The sequence below is a fragment of the Telmatherina bonti genome (assembly GCF_933228915.1).
Source record: "Telmatherina bonti genome assembly, chromosome: 18".
Taxonomy (NCBI): domain Eukaryota; kingdom Metazoa; phylum Chordata; class Actinopteri; order Atheriniformes; family Telmatherinidae; genus Telmatherina; species Telmatherina bonti.
Window position 1 is genome coordinate 16,056,842 of NC_136616.1, and position 21,157 is coordinate 16,077,998.

Here is a 21,157-nt window from a genome sequence, read left to right on the forward strand (position 1 = left end):
TGTCAAGATTGTTTACTGACGATATCAACCTGATAATCATTTGCACATACTGATACCATGACTCATGGTATCTGCCTTAATATTTCCAATCATAAAACTGTCTTATATCTTTATTGATCCGTTGAAACTGGTGGAATTGCACGAAGAGGCATACTGATATCAATAATGTCCAGTTGGCATCATGTAAGTGGTTAATTATTGCCTGATTCGGAGATATAGTATGTAGGTTTCTATGCATATTCATGGGGTAATATAAAATTAACATTCAAAAACTCCCATCTGCGCAAGTCCTACTTGTCGTATTGTGGTGAAGGTGAAACATTCACAAATGTGCTAGCTTAAGATGAACAGTTATAGTTAAGACATGCTCAAGAATATTTTTTCCATTCTCCTTTGAAACATTTATGTCCTAACATTTTATATCTGTCATTCTGAAATAAAATTAGCCTTTCCAACGTACTTTACAACCATTTAATGTTATTCTCATGAAGCAGACATCAGTAAATTGCTTCCCAATTCTTGTTAGCATATAAATATAAGTTCCAGGGAACAACAGTAACATTGGGGTTTTAATGCAAAAGAAAACTATTTGACCAGAGGGCACCTAAATAGTTAAATTTAATAAACCATTACCTTCTGATGCATGAATTATTAAAAAATCAATTCCACATTTTTTCTCATACAATATTTTACTTCTAAATACACTTTTGTCTTTAATGTTATTTGATGTTTTTATTCAGTTTGTGTTATCTATTCTATAGAAACATTTTAAAATAGTCATATTTATATAAAATAAATATTCTATAAAAATGGACTAGTATAATTTTGTTTTGTTTTTTCCAATGAGGTAAACTTAATTATTTTATTGTTCATATATCAAATTTTATACTATAATGGGCATCCACTGTAGTATACATGATGCATCAAAGGGTTAAAACAAGATTTAATTCTGTTACTGGCTGACAATGGTTTATGAATAAAGTTTGTGCTGTTATATTGATGTAAATTAATGTGCAATGTAGACTGTGACACAAACACCACTCCAATGCTGATAAAATAGGAGTGTTCTTCGGCAACAGCTGTACAAAGCAGGAAAAACTTCAAAGCAAGTTATCGCCTGTGTACAACATGCTGTTGATATGTATAAAAAACACAAATATAACACTAAATGGTTTAAACCTCAATGTGATAATCTCAGATTATTTCACCATGGTGTTTAAATGAAAACATCATTTAAGATAAAACATTTCACTTCATTCATCCAAGGCAGAGGTGTCCAGCTCTGCTCCCTGCAGGTTTTCCATGTATCCCTGCTCCAATGCACCTGACTCAAATTAATGAGTCATTGTGCGGAACTTCATAGGCTGTTAGATCCATTAATGTGAGTCAGGTGTGTTGAAGCAGGAATACATGGAAAACCTACAGGACAGCTGCCCCCGAGTTGACACTCCAGATCTAAAGTCCAAAGCTTTACTGTCTGGTGAATAACTAGGCAACCTTTAACTCCCTGCTTAACAACCACATTCAACGCATCTTAACTCATTGCTTCTGTTGTAACATTACAGTTATTATTTTGTTCCAATAAGGGCAGCTTCAAAAAATAAAAAACACATAAACAAAAAATGACAACAAAATTTAAGATTCATCAGAATTAAAGTGAGTCGATGCATGAAACAAGAACACAAACCAAAGAATTAACAGAAGATAATCTCATCCATCAAAAACATCACATTCTCTTAACAATTATACAAGTAGTAAACTTTTATTCACTCACAGCCAAGAACTGGGAAAAAGTAGACAAACTTAACTGACCTGCAAACTGAAAGCAGAGTAAAAACAAGATAAATAAAACATACAAAGTAAAGGTTTAAACGGTATTAAGTCTTCTTGGGTTCATCAGATCTTTTCAGGTAAAAAATCTTTTGAGATCTTGTGGAAGCGAAACTACTTAATCAAAATAACGACTGTCACATTCAGTTCATGTGGGTAAATAATAAATACCTTCAAAACATTGAAGCCATAGGAGACAGCTCTAACAAAGATACAGTATGTTGCAGTAAAGTGCTGTGATGTAACCCCCGCCACCATAAGATAAAATATAATGTTAATATAACATTTACCGTATTTGGATTTTATATTTGAGAACCATTAGACCTTATTCACACCGTCATAGTAGTGGAAAACCTTTAAATAATAATTCAAGCTTTATTTGACCCCAAGATGAAAACTTGCATGTGCATTATGAGAATAAAAAGGTAGAAATAATTAATCAGAGAAGATTTATCATAGCAGGAACATAATTTTGTGCAATGTTTCCAGTTAGCTTCAAATGGTAGTGATTTTTGTAGTGTTTTGATTTTCCAAATTATGGAGCAGCAATAAAACTGATTAAATCAGATCTGCAGATCTGCCTGCTGCAGGAATGTTTCAGAACGAGAGCCAGGAAATAACACGGTTATTAAATATCCATTAATGCATCTTCAAGGTAGAGTTTCTCTCTTTTTCTTCATGATGGCCTCAACTGCTCTCTCTGCTGCCTCCAATGGTGTTGTCGCTCCCTTGGCTGCGTCAAGCCCGATGACCCCGCCTATTACCCCTCCTGTTGCAGCCACAGCTGCTGTTGTCAGACCAGCTATCACTCCAGTGGCTAAAACCATCTCTCCTCCTGCTGCTGCGGCTGCAGGTGCCCCAATCATTGCTGGAACGCTTTTCACAAATTTCAAGGCTTCTGTTGGATTCTTCACCACTTTCACGACGGCTTTAACCATGGTTACAACACCTAAAAAGGCCCCAAACAAAGTTCCTGTTGCGGTGCCTGCTAACTGGATCAAAAAGTGATTGATGACGTTGGCTTTAGCCTGTTTTCTGACCTCATCTGCGGACAAGTTTCCAGATGACTCTCTTATTTGCTTCTCCTGTCTCCGTATTGTTTCCTCCACATTCTGCAGAACATCATTTGTGTAGTAGCCTCCTTTATTTTCCATCACCATCCCATCTATCGTGCAAAGTAACGCTTCCAACTGGAAACAGTTGCTCCTGTAGTTATTCTGCTGATTGTTTTTCCAATGTTTACTATCAAAAACATGGCATCGGCCACCACAACTCTTCACAAGATCACTCAGCTTCTGGTTCTGACTGACAAACTTTTCAATTTTTACCCCTTTAGGCAGCTGGTCGCCATGCGTGAAGACAATCACAGCATATTTTAAAGCGTCTTCTGAAAAATATTCAAGGATTTTGCTGACAACTTCCTGCTCATGCTTTGAGAACTTGTCCACTCTAAGCACAATGAGAAAAGCATGGGGTCCAGGGGCGCACTCTGTTATGCATCTCATGATCTCCGGCTTCAGGTCCACCTCAGACATATCTGTGTCGAAGAAACCAGGCGTGTCGATCAAAGTGAGGCTCCTTTCATTGATAGTCTTGGTCTCTGCTTGACATACTTTGGTCCCAGAGTTGGGACAGTGGTATGCAGTGAAAAGATTCTCTCCAAATATGGTGTTGGCCAAGTGACTTTTCCCTGATCCAGTTTTTCCCAGCAGGGTGACCCTCTTTGTGGTTGATCCTAGAGGAGAATGATTATGTTAAACTGTGTTTGTCTCACTATTGGCGGACAGCCATTGCATGGATGAAACTTTGGTTCAAACATTAACCATTATTGAAAAGACTCCATTAATCTATTTCATTTAGAGGAAGAAGAAGAACATCAACAACAAGAAGAAAAAAACGAATAATGTCACATTCTCCACCGACTAATTTAACAGAAGGGCCTTCAGAAAGTGGCGATAAAAGACACTTTACAAGGGTTCTGATTCTAGAAACAAAGCTCACTCAGGAAAACAATAAATACATAAATGACAGCTGTGGCGGATATCCACATGGAGAGAAATAAACAGAGCTCTTCTTCAGGAATGACATTATTCTCTATGAATATTGGGGATGTCCAAAGTTGATCTTTAAGGGCCAACAGGTTTTAGATGTTTCCTTGATCCAACACACCTGATTCAAATTAAACAGCTTTCTTCAATAGCTTGGTCTTATAGAAGAATTATGTAACTTTTTGACCTTCAAACTTCGCATTGCGGACTTGTTTGAATACATTGTCACATTTATCATGTGCTTTTCTAGAGCCGCTGCTGCCCAGCAGTGTCACAACGCTCAGAAACGGCCCTATACAACTTTTACATCCAGGACACAATGTGATGTTTCATTTCTCTGTATAATAAGGAACTGCCTGTTTTGAACATGCAACAACTTACTCAACAAAGAAAGGCAAAAAGATTAGAAGAAAGAAAGGTACAAAACAAGAGTCATCGTCAGATCGCTTTTGATGACTAGAGAGAGCTAACAGGTCAAGTAGGATGTAAGATGGATGCTGAATTAGCCGTCAATAGGGGGCGCGTGATGGGGAAAATGGCGAAAGTTCTGTTGTGTGTCTTTAAGTTCTATCCAAGCAAACTGATCATTTTATCTGTCTCAGGTTTGATGCTGCGGGAAACATCCAAAACATCAAAGACAGCAAATGCTGGACCTCCCTGGATTATCTGCTTAACAGCTGGTAAATTATGTAATTTTAGTCTTTTTATTTCCAATATGCGCTTCGATTTTTCTCCAAAACAGACAAACAGAAAAAAAAATAACTCAAGCGAGCATAAACACTAATGTGTACAGAACCTATTTCTTTAAATTTTTTAAAGGGTCATCGAAATAGACGTCAAAAACGGCAAAACAAACCCATCAAACTCCTGATGTTAGATCGGATACTTTATCTCTAATATGTAAATGTTTGCTATTTAAACCCACCTTGATGTTGGTCTTGTTGAGTTTCTTTAGCAGGTTCTTGGCATTTCAAATCCCCCAGCACAAATTCAAAGTCCTGCGGAAACAAAGATAGTTTGAATATAAGGATATACTCATCCAACACAGACAAACTCATCAGCTGATGTTCATTTATTCATCTATTTGTTTGTATTATTCATTTATATTCATTTGAATTTAAGTTATCTTGTAATGTGATCAATTTCTACTCACAAAAGCCATTCTAATCAACATGACACCATTAATAGAGAAAAGTAAATCTAATTGACTTGGATGAAAGTGGAAAAGGTTAAACAAAATGAGAAACAAATGCATGAATAAAATTCCACTGTTGTTCAAAGGATGTCATCCAGTAATTATAACGGCTACACAAGGTTAGACTAAAATACAGCAGCCTTGTCTTCTGGCTAACAGCCCGTGAGGTGTTAAGCTCATAGAGTACCAAGAACAAATATGATGCCATCCTCATACGCTTGTAAGAAACTGATCAGTGCTGAAGTCTCAAATCTTCAAGCAAGGTTAGTATCAACATCCAAATCAACATAAAAAGGAAACATTTCATCAAGCAAAAGTCTGGATTTAAAGCTCCTTCGTGGAGACATGTATCACCTGAATGGCCTCTTCATCGTTGGGGTGAATGACTATGCGAACCACCAGTGGCGTGCTGCTGACTCGAGTCTGTCCAAATGCCTCTATCTGCTCCAGTAAAACCTTGGCTACCACACTGGTAGGAAAACGCAGGGCAATCCCAGCTCCAAGTACAGGCAGAGCAACAGATCCGAACCCTTCTTTGTCACAGCAAGTCAGAATGTTGGAGATGCCAAGTCTCAGAACCTGTAAAATATCGATATTCAATCATTTAATTACAAACAAAAGGAAGATGCCATATCACAGCAAAGTGCTCCATACGCATATTGAAACACTCCAAAGATTCACCTCAACTTCAGTTCCATTCAGGTCATCATTCCAGGGAATGAGGTTAAGGAAGAGTACGGCGTTAGATGGAAGTCCAGGCAACTCCTCCAGCAGTATTGAGTCACCAGGGAGGCTTTCATCTCCACCTTTCTTTCTAAACATTGAGGTCATCTGAGAACCAACTTTCTCGTTCAAAATGTTTCCAACACGGGTCGAAAGGGGATCGCTGCCGAACATTGGCGATGCCAGGACATCAACCTTAAAGCAGAACAGATTGACAAACGCAGACCACAACTTATATCTACTCAGGGTGGGAAATCGAAAAAATTGATTATCGGGATGTTTTGCTTCACAATCTTAAAATGAATTAATTGAAATCTTGAAAAATGACCAGCCAAAAAAGTTTTGGACATTTCTTTTTTTGGTTTTAGTCTACAAAAATCAGTAATGTCAAAGAATTGTGAAAATCGCAGTTCAAATTGAATTGGCACCCAAAAGATTATAATTGAATCGAATTGGGACGAAAGCATATCGTCACAACCCTAACATCTAACATTGTTGTTGGAGATTGCATCACAAAACAAGAAGTGGAAAAGCAGTGGACGTCATTAAGCAGCTTTTAGGGTAGGTTCAGCTTTCACTACCTAAAAGTTACTCTAAACGGTTGTTTTACTTGAAGGATTTCTCACCTGTTGTGTTTCAATGGTCCCTTGAACAATCTCTACATAGATTCTGCCTCCAGAAGCTCCTGCAGCAGCTCCTCTTTCTGCATTTTGCCCAGTAGCATCCTGAAACTCAGCATCACATGGTGTGTTGTTTCCATTATCTGTCCCTTGGAGAATCCGGTCACACGCTACCTGCATGGCTCTCACCACCTTCCCACTGTCATCTATCAGTATTATTCTGCTCAGACTACGACCACCCCGGCTACCAAACTCTCTAACTGCAGTTGCAATAGCCTCAGAGCAAACCGCGACAGGAACACCAAACACGCCTGAGCTGATACATGGTATAGCAATGGACTTGAACTCCATCATTTCTGCTATATTAATGGCATGTCGTACAGTTCTTTCCAGTAGGCTCCTCTCTCTGCCTTCTGCTTCGCCAACCACAGGCCCTACAGCATGCAGCAGCTTCTTGCATTTCAAGTTACCACCTGTGGTCACTACAACTTCACCTGTTGGGATTTTTCCATTGTGCTTAACTATGGCATCACTGTCACACTGCACATCAGGACCACCTGCATGGCTCAGAGCAGCAGCTACCCCTTCACAGTGGTTCAAATCCTCATTAGCAGCATTGACCAAGGCATCAGCATGCAGGCTAGCAATGTCACCTTGACACACCACCACCTGGAGACCATCACAAAGGCTGTAGCTGGCTACCACTGTGATTCCTTCACTCAAACTTAAAGGTGATGCATTGTCACTGAAACACGACATGTCTTCTGCATCAAAAAGCTCAATGTTATTCTCTGGACTGTCCTCCCGTTGGTGTGAGTGTCCACTAAAAAGCATGTTTTCATCAGTTTCCCAGTCGCTAACTTCACCTACAGCAGTTTCAGGTAGGCTCAGGTCTAAAGCGTTCTCCTCCGCTTGGGGTAGCTGAGACCCGCACACGGGGGTGAGATTTTTGTCCAGGTCTTTCTCAGGATTTGGACTTTCTTTCATGCAAAAAGACAGTGGATCATCAAGTTGCAGTTCACTCTCTTCACCACTTGGTGGAGCAGCGGAAGCAGAGATGGCTTCAGGGTTCTGTATTAAAAAATACATGAAGATGATAACAATTTCCTGTTTTTTAAAAACCAAAATAGGTTCAATCAGAAAATGCTGAAGACTTAATGAAATGTTGTGCTAACCTCTGCTGGAGCTGTGGAGTTAGTGTTGTGGGAGGAAGTGAGAGGCTCCAGGCTCTCCTGGACAGTAAGCTCTAGACGCCCATCTGCAAGCTCCAGACTGTGCCTGGATCTCCTGAGGACTTCCTGCTGATCTAAAACAGAATATTTACCATTTTTTGTAAAAATAAATGGGAAAAAATCAAAGTGTGTGATATCTGTAACAACAGAACAAAAAAATGCCCGGATCTGCCAGAACCTGCATCCTGGCATTCACACAGGTGCTGCAACACATGATGATATAATAATTACATCTTTATATACATATAAGTTTCAGCTAATTGTTTTATGCTTCTTATGTAACAACAGCTGACTTTACAGCTACTTCATAAAGAATCCAAGTTGTCTTGAAGGATTTTTTACAATGAATTTTACATGATGTCTGTCAAGTCACCATTATCATATAATATATAATCATTTACCTTAGACAACTTTAATATATGTTTTTTGCCGATATATTTAATACTGATGTGTTTTCCCTCCAAAATTACACTTGTTGTGATCAGTTGTATAATATTCTGTCTGACGTGACATTGACATAATTACTTTAAGGAAGTTGGATCCTATAAAATGTTGTAAATCTAATAACTGTAGAACTATCAGGAAGCCTGGATGAAATTATTTTTAGACTTTGTTTTGCTTAGTTTGTGATTTTGAATATAAGAAAATACAAAACTGCACACAGTATTTAAAATACATGGTTGGTGTGTCTGATCCCAAACACCGCTTAGAGTGAAAGTACTCGGAAAGTATTCACGTTCCTGCTTTTAATGTATCAGAAAGCTACAAGTCATCTTACTGTAGATACAGTCCGCTATGTCATCTTTCTTTGAACCTCAGTGTTTAAACAATACACATGTCAAATCACACCTTCTAATGCTTTTTTTATTATTTTTTTATTTTTTATTTTACACCTTCTAATGCTAAATATAATTTTTTCTAAACTAAAGCTGGAGGCACAGTCAGACTGCATGTTTACGGTTTCCAGAATCCGTATAACTTCCATTTTACCATCAGGGATTTTCATTTATAGATACCTTAGCGCATGGCTTAGTACATTCATTCATTCATTCATTTTCTGAACCACTTAGAGAAGGGGTGTCAAACTCACATTCACAGAGGGCCAAAATTAAAAAGAGGATCAAAGTCGAGGGCCAAACTCTTTTTTTTTTTTAAATTCAGAAAGTGACGGCCATTATTCGTGTTTTTCTTGTCTTTGAGATACAGTACTGCATTAAACATTTTCATATATTAAATAATAGTTAGGCCTATTATTTAGAGCTAAAATAAATATCAGACCTTTATATCTGGAACTTTATATTCATCTTAATTGTAGCCTAAATCTTTTCCTCACAGGCTATCAAGGCCAACACCTAACTAATTAACAATTATCTCTTTCAACTTTGAACAGACCATGCCTTCAGTAAATAAAATCCTATTTATCCAGTTTAGTTTGCTTCCATCTACTCTGATGATGCACATGGGTCCATTCCAGATACTTGGCGTCGCTTTTTACATGCAAGTGCATCAACTTGTGGAGTCAGGCTCTGAGCTGAGGAAATCCTCAGGACTGAATAAAAGTGTTCATCAGTGAGACGACTCCTGTGTGCTGTTCTGTTCGTCTTCCTTAAATAAAACAGTTGATCACACAGATATGTGCTGCCGAACATTGAGAACATTTGCGCAGCTTTGGCTCGGAGTTGGGGGAGCGTGTCGGGGAGGAAAGGTGGAAAGTCATACTTTAACTGGAGCGTGTCATCTGCATTTGGAGGTTGGTTAGTGCGCTTTTCACGTCAACCGCAAATGGGTTGCTAAAAAGTTCAAATCTACATTTTTTTTGGCTTCAAAGTCAGCAAATTGTCGGGTAAATTCAGCGCTAAGTATCGAGTTTTTCAGTAAACTGTGCAAAAGGCAACACGGCGGTAGAAGTCTGCTCTTTCATGACTTGGCAGCACAAAAAATGAGCCTGGTGTCTTTGCTGCATCTGACTCTCCCACAACTTGGTTCTAAAAGCCCCCACGGCGTTGTCATAGTGACGATGTGCGCGCGCCCTGAAGCTGCAGATTGAGCGCGTGGAGGGTCCAGAGTCTTACCAAGACAGCATTGTGGGATTTGTAGTGTTAGGGGTACGTGCGCTGTATAATGCGTCGGTGGGCCAGACGTAATACATATTTGAAATCATATCGCGGGCCAAATATGATTTTAGTGCGGGCGCGGGCCTGAGTTTGACATGTATGACTTAAAGCAACTCCAGGTCGCAGGGAGGCTGGAGCCCAACCCAGCCATCGGCGGGCAGGAGGCAGGGTCTTGTTACAACAGTAAATATGAACATGTTTTGTCTTTATTTGGAAAAGTCGTATATGGAAACAGATTTTTGCACACCGTACTTTAAAAATATGTAACTGTGTATTTGCTCTCAATGGCTTACGTGAAATCCCATTTCGTTGTATGTTTTGTGTGGGTGTGGGTTTGTGTGTTTTGTTTTGTTTTCTTCTATTAGTTTACCTGCCTCTCATTGTGCCTTGTAACTGCAGTGAATTTCAGAAAGTTTTATCTTTATTTACAAAAGTTGTGTGGCGGTACACAGCTTTAGGCAGATTCTGTTGCCTTCTTATAGCCCGATATTTGACCTAATTTCTTCAGAATATTTATGTAGTTATGAAATTATTGTTTATGTATAATTATGTACTCGACGTCATGACAAACCTGCAGGACAACTTTATTACATGATATAAAAAAATGATATATCATTTAATGGAATTAACTTAGGTATAGTACGATTACTTATTTGTCTCCGTGTTTTAGCTTATTTGCAGTGAATACGGTTCATGCGACGTACTGAATAGAAATCTGCGCATGCGTTGTGGTAAAGCTAAAATAGACCAAGCAAAACATCAACCACTAAAACACCCAACAAACAAGAACTTAATTTGCCTGCACATTGTGCCTTTTTCTGTTTAGGTGGTGAAATGGAGTGTAGTTGAGGAAGAAACGAGCTCATGAGGAAGAACGCGCTGCGCGTGCACGAGGATCTATTTCCTATGAGGGGAAACTATTTGGCACGAAACCGGATAGCCTGATGGGAAGTTAAGTTTCATTTTCCTTGTAAATGTCATGGTTGTATTTACGTGAATATATATTAAAGTATTTGGCATAAACGGTCGTTAAACAAAGAATAAAAATATAAATAAATGTTTAAATTCGTTTTTAAATTAAAATAATTATTAAGCCAATTTGAGTGCATGTATCCATGTCAGGAGATGTAAATATAAGATTAAAATCAGAGCTGGTGTGTCTTACCTTTCTGGTTTCTGAAAGCGATCCTGTAAACGTTGTCGGCCACAGTCGTCAGGGGTCCGCAGTCCCCTCCGCCAGATTTCCGATGAATACAGAAATATGACTCTACTTTCTTCTTTTGCTTTCTCAAATCCTTATTGCACACAAAGAAAACAGGGTGATGGTAATGTCCGTCCATCGTTCACGTGGGAGCCGTTAAAAGTTCACTTCCAGACCAAAACGTTTGCGGTAATTTCACTGTCAGACAGAGGCAAAAAGTTGCCTGATCATAGCTGTCCGGAGCGAAACGTCAACAACATCCCCAGTTCTTCCTGGTCGGTGCGAGTCTCCTCCCCATTACATCTATTCTTTATCTAGACTAGAGCACCAGGCAAGTTTCAGTGGGAGAAAATAGGCCGGTGGAAATCAGTGCGCATGTATGCGATAACTGTGTTCTCAATCTTGCAGTCTGTGCAGATTTGTTATATGGCTAAAGAGCATCACTCTGATGTTTTTTTTTTTACAACCTGGACCACATTAGCAGGTCCCGATTGAAAAAAAAAAAAAAAAATTTAAAATCTGGACTGAAATATTCTAAACAGTGTGCAGATAAACTGAATCGCCATTTTAGAGCTGCAGACTTTTGTTCCGTTTACGAGAGATCAAATAATGGAAATCATATCTGATGTTGCACAAACACGTGGCAGCACATGTACAATGGTTGTTTGTCTGTTTGTTTTTAAAGTTCACTAAAGTTTTTCATCTTGTTTTTATATATTTCTTTGCAGAAATAGTTACTATTTTTCTCTAACATTTCATCCTGATCAGCCTCAGCCACAACCTCAGTCATATTCCTGTCTATCTACTCTAGATAAAATATTTTTTACATTATGTATTTATCTGTATTCATCAGCCTTTCTGAAAGTTTATTTCAGTCACCTGAGTTGTTTGTCCATTAATGTGGGCCATTACCTCAGACCCTGCTCTTCCTCTGCAATCCTGACCTTCTTCCCTCCGGTTCTGTAACAGTTTCTCACAATAAGAAGGTTTGAGCGTTGTCTTCCTGTACAAAGTTAGCATCTTCTCCCTGTGCATGCATGGGATCTCTTTGTGTAGTCTGACTACCTTGTGCATGTGCTTGGTCAGTGGCCTTTCTGTGTGGAGTTTGCATGTTCTCTCCGTGTATGTATGGATTCTTTCTAGGTTCTCCGGCTTCCTCCCACCATCCAAAGACATGCATGTTAGGCTAATTGGTTACTCTAAATTGCCCATAGGAATGAGTGTAAGTGGTTGTTTGTCTCTGTGCAGCTCTGCGATGGACTGGCGAGCTGTCCAGGGTGTACCCTGCCTTTCCCCCAAAGACTGCTGGGATAGGCTCCAGCTTCATCGGTCTAAGCGGGTAGGACAATGAATGAATGTGTGTGTGCACATGGAGGAATATGGATGCACTGCAGCACCGTCAGCGGCATTCTGCTGCGACTGTCTGCAGCCGTACTTGTCAGAAAACATCTTGTATAGTGACAGAATGTTTTAACACAGAAAGTGCAGAAAATTAAAGCTGTTGCTGTTTGGGGAGCTCACAACGTGCACAGAGAGGGAACACACAGAATGGATCATCTGAAGCCTGCAAAATTTCATCCATACATTTATCAACCTGTTTATTCCACTTCTGTCACAGAGAGGCTGGAGCTGATTCCAGATTCATCAGCATACTCCTGAACGCATCACCAGTCCTTCACAGAGCCAAGTTGGCTAAATGTAATTTATCCAAAACCACTTATAATATCCTTTTCAGAAACATCAAGAACTTTATGCAAATATGAAAGAAATAGAACTTGAAGTGGACTACCTCAACACAGTCTATGGAGAACTCTCTCCAGAGCTGAAGATCTGCTCATGTACTGTGCAACACAAAAAACTGTGGACCAAACTTTTTCTGAGATATTTGCAATTACCAGCCACATGTGTGCCATGCGAGCGGGTCTTCTACCAAATCTGGAGAGGAGGTTAGAGGAGCTTATTAAAGCCCAACATCATCGAGAAGGTTTGTTTGTTTTGTTTTTTTTTTAAATAAAAATCTCTGACAACTCAAAGTTGCACAAGCATGTGTCAGAAATAATTTTCCTTCAGCTGTATGAAATCAGTAACATGATCAGTGTTACACAAGCACTCCTCCCCATCTTTTTACATTTACAACAAACTTCATAGCAAGTGCTGCTGCGATTGTAGATTTTTTTTTAAATAAACACAAATGTTCTTTCTATCAACGCTAATGTCACAAAACAGCCCCATTTTATAATTCCTATGGGTGTGTGATAGGGACAACAGAGAGACAAAATAGATGACACATCATTTATTGAACTCTTAGTTAAATGAGACTGCGATGACAGACATGGGGAACCGTGTCAAAGCTTTCCCTCTGATGCATTACACACTCTAGCCAACAGATGGCGCTGTTTGGCCATGTCAAATGTTTTGACACAATGTGTCACTTTCACGCAGTTGTGGCAGATGTCACTCCATGTTTCATGAGGCCTCGCCTTCACCTCCTAAACAGAGAAAACTACAAAATAAAACAGGGAACCAGAACTAAAGAGACATGAGTTATCACATCATGAAACTTTAGTAGTTGGAGCAAATTCTTTTTTTTTTTTTTTTTTTTTTTTTTTTAAATTAATGTCAGTAATATATCAGTAATGTTTCATTTCCATCACAAGGCCAGCTTTACACTATATTTTATAAAAGCAGAATTTTTACATGCATGCAGTTTTGGGATTTGAACTTGCATCTTCAGCAAGTTAAATCTACAGAAACTTAATTCAATTGGATGGAAATTTTTCATCTAATCGAAATATGTAATCTTTAGTGGTCGGACCAATTTATTACTTTTATTGTAATGTCTTATTTTCAACACAACAATCACGTGGAGGATTTGTTGTGTGAAACAAATCAGAATCAAAACTCACAAATATGAGTTTCCCCCCAAAGTTTATTCATCCAATTTTATCTTAAAAGCTATACAATATTTTATTGGTAACAGCACTGTATTTTTTTTTTTTCAGATTAACTTTAATAAAACAAACATTTTTAAAGTTGGAGCAAAAGTATGAAAGCAGAAAATCCTTTTGGGAAGCTAATAGTGACGACATATGGATGCAGAAGTCAGTTCAGCTGTTTGGCCACATGGTGACGCTCTGAGCGCTGCTCTGCTGAACTTTCTGCAGCCTGATGCAGCTCCAACACACACAGCTTTGCATCAACTGATATTAAACATGAGAAGAGATTACATGAAGCCCCACCAATTCACCAGTATGTGATTTTTTTCCCCAGTACAGGCCTGGACTAGAAAATCTCCTCATGCTGGTCCCAGCACCTTTCTATGCACCTCCTGCAGGAACTGTGTCCAGAGGGTGACAGGCTCTTTCAGCAGATCCAGACACACTGAAAAACTGTCTCTGGTCCAACTCCACACCATCCTCCTGCTGCTCATCTGCCATTTTGCATCAAATTTGCACATGCAGAAATGAGAGAAAGAGAGAGAAGCTCTTAACTTTTATCTTTTTCTGGAGACGCATGCAAGGGTCAGGTCTCTGCATCACACTGAACTGGTGGAAGGTGTTTTTGCTCTATAAATTGAAGGAACAGAGTTAAATGAACATCTTTGTGCTTCTGTGATGCAGAAATTTTTGCATGCATTCACATGTGGAAACGTTTAACTGGGCATGTCTTTAAAAAAAAAAAAAAAAAATTTCATATGAGCATCCCCACTGTGTATTTGCAATAAAAGCAGGTTTACAGGATTTATTCAGGGTTCATTTTTATATTTTTTGGCATTTAAAATTTTTGTATTGCAGTCTAAATGTGTTTTTTTAAGAAGAAGAAAACAACGGGATATGCAGGTTTGTTAGATTTGCCTTTATTTGTCAAAATGTTTTAAGTTGCTTGTGACTATTTAATCTCAGGTGTGATGAGGGAAAACAAGGCTTTTTAGAGAGGTGACATGGTATCAGTATTGTTTTTTTCTCGATGTTATCAGGGGCTTGTCTGTTTAGGGTTCAAGTCTGTTTAACTAGCATACCAAGACATGACCTGATGGATGACTGCTGGTTAATCAAGAGTAACTAGAAAACTGAAACTTTAATGTGGAAAATAACAGATCACAAAAAAATCATCATAAAAGCCAAAACATGAGCATTTTATTCTCAAATACAATATGTAACAGGATTTTAGTATAGATTTAACACGTTGAAAATAATTTTCTTAGTTTAATGGGAAACTCTTGGAAACTCTAAGTCAAAACCTCTTCATGTAAGTTTGATTTATCAATTAGTTTCTATTTAAATTTCTTTATAATCTTTGAAAGATATCAGAATTGTCACGACGGGCAGTGGAGATGGTGAAGGAGTGGACCCAAACGCAGAGACGAGGGAACAGAGATGCAGGTTCAAGACCAATTTATTTTCCATCAGAGGAACCCAGGAGACTAAGAACAAACAAACTAAGTAACAAAATGATCCAGCAACCAAGGAATGAAACTGAGGGGTATAAATACACTGGGGAACCAAAGAAGAAACAGGTGTACGGAATAAACTGAAACAAGACCAGGTGAACTCAACAGGAAATCCATAAAGCTAACCAAGAACCAAGGGAACTAAACAGGAAAAACTACAAAATAAAACAGGAAGCCCGAAAACAAAGCACAGGAAAAACCCAAATCATGACAAGAATCTCAATAAACATTCATCAACATAGTCCTAAACTAACTGAAAATGCATAAACACAGCTGTAATTTTAATATTTTAAGATGAAAAATTCTTTTAAAAAAAAGAAAAAAACAAAGAAGAAAGAAAGCTTTCAAAATAATTACAGTAAATGTAGGCTTATTGTTGTTCCAAATGCTGCTGCTAGCCTTCTGACTAAACCTAAAATGTGGCCCACTTAGTGATTTTATATCTTGAGAGGCTCTGTATAAAGTTTTACTTTCTTTCTCAATTACTAGACTCCTACTTCTATAGAAAATATTCATGTTTGACATGTAATAATAAACTGAAAACATTAAACCTGTTTTTTGGCAGCTGTTGTTGATGCTCCATTTTAAACCCACAAAAAGCATTAAATCATAGTAAGTCATGCACCCTGGTATTATACTTATCAACTGTATTATAATCTTTTAATTAAAGAGGACATTTTCGGTTTAGTGACTTTGGTTTGATTTTAATCTATTCAATCTATTTTATATAATGTGTTTGGCATCACAGCTGATGTAAAATGTTCACTCCCATTAATATCCAGTATTTTTGTCTTAAACCTCCTCATGTCAATGTTGTTAGGCACAATTTTTTTTTCTTTTTTTAAGTTCCGCTCCTCTCATTTATCTGATATTTCCAAGCCACCACACACAGCATTTAGGGCTTTACTAACTGCTTCACCTGGAGTTTCTGCTGTCATAGCTGCCTCACATCCCATCCTACCTCCCTCCATGCCTCCAGTTAAAACAGCAGACATTAAATTAGGTCCTTGGGCAGATTTGGAAATAATAGATGAAACGTGTTTTGCGACACCAAAGAAGGCTCCTAACAATGCGCCTGTTGCTGTACCCGCCAACTTGATCAGTAACTCATTGACCACATTGGTTTTAGCTTTGTTGCTAATTGCCTCTGCTGACATATCTCTACCCAACTGCCTTAAATGATCTTCCTCCTTCTGTATTTCTCTTCTCACTTCCCCCAGCATCTCGTTGGTGTAACATCTTCCATCATTTGCTTTGTTTATGTCATCCAGTGTCTGGAGAAGTTTTGCCACGTGGAACTGGTTGCTCCTGTACCGGCCTTCTTCATTCACTTTCCAGTATTTATTATCAACGACATGGCATCTTCCTCCGCATTTCTTCACCAGATCCCTCAGCCCTGCATGTTTACTGACAAACTCCTCAATTTGCATTTGGTCTGGGAGCTGATCTCCGTGGGTGAAGACGAGTGCAGCAAATTTCAGAGCCTCCTCTGAGAAATAGTCACATATTTTGCAAATGACATCTATCTCCTGCTGTGTGTATTTGTCCACTTTCAGCACAATGAGAAAAGCATGAGGTCCAGGAGCGCACTCAGTGAAACACCTGACTATCTCAGTCTTAACTGAGCCCTCGGACTCAGATGTGTCAAAAAAGCTGCGAGGGTCAATCAGAGTGATGTTTCTTCCACTGATGCACTTGGTTTTAACTTGTGACAAACTGGCATCAGTAACTGGAGAATGGTTTATCTTGAAAGCGTTCTCTCCAAAAATGGTATTGGCCAGGCTGCTTTTCCCAGCTCCAGTCTTCCCCAATAAGATGATCCTCCTGGAGGCTGATGCTGGAAGACAGAAATGGTAAGTGAAGTGCATTTGCTTTAGTTTTTTCAAACTTAATCTTCTGTGCAATTAGTTTCAGCATTATTCATTTAACAACACTTAAAAATAAATGGAAAAAGTTGCATTGTATCCACCAACCAAAAGTGTGAAATTTTTACTGTACATTAAATCCTTGAAAGATTAAAAGACAGGATGGAACACCAGAAAATATTATGAGACCTGTATCTTTAATCTAAAAATATTATGACACCACTTCCTGTCAACCCCTTTGGACAGTTCAATAGCTTAAATATATGGTGATGTCCAATCAGAAGCAGCCAAATATCAACAAGTTGATAAAAGTTATGTATCTGCCCCAAATGAAAAGAAAATCCCTTATGGATGGAAAAAAGTTAAAAAAAACAAAAAACAAACATGTTTAATGGTTGACCTTCTACCAGTATTTTTACATCAAGAAAAACAAAGAAGAAAAGACTGACCTAAGATAGCAGATTGCCTTTATTTTTTAGTGTAAAACATCAACTATATTAGTATTTTGACACTTAGCCAACAATGCAGTTTACAATGTGTGAAACTGCTCCAAACTTAAATTTGATTTGCTTATGTTGGTCCATGTGCATCAGTGGTACAACTGGTTTCACATCATATGAAACTCACAAATATAATATTGGGTAATGACTGCATGTTAAAAAAAACCATTTTTGAATAATTATGAAGTGCTGGAACAAGAAAATAGTTTCACTTTCCAGATCATGTTCTCTTACAAGAGAATTAAGTCCGAATCCCAAAAATGCACGACTTGACTTCACTGTCAACCGTAATGAGTTTGGCTTCAGCAAAACAAATACACAGATATATAAAATAACCTGAAGGTTGGTTTATTCAGTAATATAGTAAATATTGAGGTTTCTTTACAGTCATTTTTCTGACATTGAAACAAATGTACCATGTTTTCTTTCATTTTTGTTTAAAGCTTTAAAAGTAGAGTAAGGTACAGCATGTTTTCCAGACAAGACTGACATAAAGAAATTTCATCTTACCGTCCATGTTGCCAAAAATGGAATCACAGAGGTCCCCCAACAGTTTTTGGCTGTTCTTTGGAGAGCGAGAACAGTCCTGTCTGTGCACTGCCTTTTCTGTGAGTATTTCCTTCAACAGTTTAGCGATGCTTTTATTTTCAACTGGTTTAACTTGTTGGTTTGTTTCAGGACAGCAACACCTGGCACACAAAGGAAACAATATGACTCATTTATTTTCTTACATCCATTTCTAACTTTGATTTTCTGCTTTGTGTGTATGCTTGTATGTAAATTATTGAATATGAAACTGTTGAATAATATCTTGAACATGAAACAGGTAGATATTGTACAACTAAAACATATTATTAGCCTGCTTTGTATTTAATGTGTATTAAAATGAAATTACAATACTTTTACAGTGAACGTTCTGCATGGTCCACTTAATGGAATATCGTCCACCGAAACATATAGCACATATTCAGATATATTTCAGGTTTTTATTTGTCAAAGGGTTAAAAAAGATACTTCAAATCAACTGTTAAAAATATTAAATGGAACATTAGAAATTAATTATTCAAAAATTAAAATGCTAAGAAGAATTTACATTACATATTATTTTGACAATATAATGATATTTGTTAAATTAAACTTCTATTTTCAGTTAATTTAGGAATGGGGACAAGAGCTCTAACTTGGGATATCAAGTGATGGGAGCCAGCATATGCTCAAGCTTAAAGCTGGATTTCAAATATGACTGAAACATACAATGTTCATAGCTTTTAAATTCAAACACATGAAGGCAGAACTAAATTCTTCCTTAAGAATGAGGCGTCTTGATTAACAAGACTGCTGTTCATAATAACGATAATAGTAAAGAACAATATATGTTTTGTAACACTTACAGCAGATAAAACCCTTTCATACTTTACAAAGGCGGAGTACTTCTTCGCATGAGTTGTGACTTTCAAGTTTTGTTCTCTCACGTACTGGAAACACAACAGTGGCCGGGAAGTGCAAAACAAAATGCCATGAAGTGATACACATTCATGTCCACGGAAAGACTTTTACAAGTTTTTCAAAATCATTTTACATATTTATTGAAGCATGTTTACAAATTCACTGAAACAATTTTACAAAAAGACATGCGTGAGGAAGACAACATAACCAGCCTTCTGTTCTGTGGAAGCTAAACATAAGAGTTGTCCAGCGAGATGTATGTATATATATATATATATATATATATATATATATATATATATGTATATATATATATATATATATATATATATATATATATATATATATATATATATATATATATGTATATATGTATATATGTATATATATATATATGTATATATGCGATGGACTAGCGAGCTGTCCAGGGTGTACCCTGCCTGTCGCCCAAAGCCAGCTGGGATAGTCTCCAGCTTCCCCGCGACCCTGAATTGGAATAAGCGGTTCAGAAAATGAATGAATGGATGAATGAATATATATATATATATATATATATATATATATATATATATATATATATATATATATATATATATATATATATATACACTTACATATATGTATGTATATATATATATATATATATATATATATATATATATATATATATATATATATATATATATATATATATATATGGAGAGAGAGAGATGCATAACCTCAACAAACTCAGGCTCCTTCCCCACCAGAGAGGTGACATTCCACGTCCCTAGAGCCAGTTTCTGCACCCAGTGATCGGACCGCCAGGGTCCCCGTCCCTTGTTGCTGCCCAGCTCACACTGCACCCGACCCCTATGGCTCCTCCTCAAAAGCCCACCCACCAGATGCTCACTCTTGTACCCCAACCCCAGGCCTGGCTCCATAGGGGGGGGTCCCGGTATCCCGCGTCCGGGCAAGGGAACATTTATGCCCATGTTTGTCGTCATCATAGAGGTCGATGAGCCGTGCTTGGTCTGGTCCCTCCCCTAGACACCTGTTTGCCATGGGTGACCCTACCAGGGGCATAAAGCCCCCGACAACATAGCTACTAGGATCTTCGGAACGCACAAACCCCTCCACCACGATAAGGTGACGGCTCAGGCAGGGGCAAAATAGTCACTATACACACTAAACATGTGCGTGAAGCCTGATTTTATTTGGCCTGAAAATGTGCTTGAGAACAAAGAGAATGTAGCAGGAACAAATGATGTATGATCAGAGGTTGAACGCATTGGACCGGTATACTTAATGACCCAATGAACATTTCTTGACCCAGACCCAACCTGCAAGAAACACGCGGGACCTGAGGGTTACGGGTCGGCCTGCACCACTAGCTCACTTCATAAATGATAGGATGCGTCCGACTTCAGACACTGGATCAGGTAAATGTAGAAGTTAGCATTAACCTGTAGCTAGCTATCTTACTTCACGGAGCAACAGGTTCAGTTCATCTGTTCACAGACTAAAGAGGCAACACATGTATCTTGGAGAAAAACTGGATCACACATTCAAACTGCTCCCAACCCCCCTCTTTTTTGTCTACCATCTCCTTTAATTCTTTTGTGCTTTTAAAAGACCAATTTCATTTTTGGCCGTGCTGCATTTTAGTCACCTAACTGATGTGCACGACAGTACTGAACCATTTCAGGGACTTTCAAGGGGGTGTTTGGACAACATCAATCATCATCATATTTGTTTCTTGTTTATCAGTTCATTTTATTGCTATATTTGATCAAAACCTTTAAAAAAGTATGTATTGTTTTTAATGAAGGTTTAATGATGTCCTTATATAGTTTGCACATCTTTTTGGGCCCCTATCAAGTTGTGGGCCCTTAAAATCTTCCTACCACCCCCCAGACCCCTGGCTGGAGAAGATGGAAAAAAAAGAGAGGGA

At 38.1% G+C, this 21,157-nt stretch overlaps 2 protein-coding genes across 4 annotated transcripts; both read right to left on the bottom strand.

Moving 5' to 3' along the window:
- Positions 1 to 1,662: 1,662 nt before the first annotated feature.
- On the bottom strand, positions 1,663 to 11,226 carry LOC306769174 (uncharacterized protein). Of its 3 annotated transcripts, XM_079257741.1 has the most exons (8): positions 10,928 to 11,226; positions 7,592 to 7,722; positions 7,287 to 7,487; positions 6,423 to 6,521; positions 5,755 to 5,991; positions 5,428 to 5,652; positions 4,804 to 4,876; positions 1,663 to 3,565 (listed from the first exon to the last, which is right to left on the bottom strand). In XM_079257741.1, the coding sequence occupies exons 1-8, from the start codon at positions 11,100 to 11,102 to the stop codon at positions 2,481 to 2,483; spliced, it is 2,226 nt and encodes a 741-aa protein (XP_079113867.1). In that variant the 5' UTR covers positions 11,103 to 11,226; the 3' UTR covers positions 1,663 to 2,480. The 3 variants fall into 3 exon arrangements, with proteins under 3 accessions (XP_079113867.1, XP_079113865.1, XP_079113866.1); XM_079257739.1 differs by having other exon boundaries at positions 6,423 to 7,487; XM_079257740.1 differs by having other exon boundaries at positions 6,423 to 7,487; positions 7,592 to 7,714; positions 10,928 to 11,033.
- Positions 11,227 to 16,270: 5,044 nt separating this feature from the next.
- LOC306769197 (GTPase IMAP family member 7-like) lies at positions 16,271 to 18,295 on the bottom strand (the record flags this gene model as incomplete). The annotated part of the gene is made up of 2 exons (XM_079257763.1): positions 16,271 to 17,250; positions 18,289 to 18,295. The coding sequence occupies 2 exons, from the start codon at positions 18,293 to 18,295 to the stop codon at positions 16,271 to 16,273; spliced, it is 987 nt and encodes a 328-aa protein (XP_079113889.1).
- Between the last annotated feature and the right edge of the window lie 2,862 nt (positions 18,296 to 21,157).

Excerpts from the sequence above, each read along its gene's own strand:
- LOC306769174 (XM_079257739.1), bottom strand. The coding sequence starts at position 11,102 with ATGGACGGACATTACCATCACCCTGTTTTCTTTGTGTGCAATAAGGAT. Across the intron at positions 7,723-10,927 it reads CGCTTTCAGAAACCAGAAAG|ATCAGCAGGAAGTCCTCAGG; the intron begins GTAAGACACACC and ends ATTCTGTTTTAG. Across the intron at positions 4,877-5,427 it reads ACGATGAAGAGGCCATTCAG|GACTTTGAATTTGTGCTGGG; the intron begins GTGATACATGTC and ends TTGTTTCCGCAG.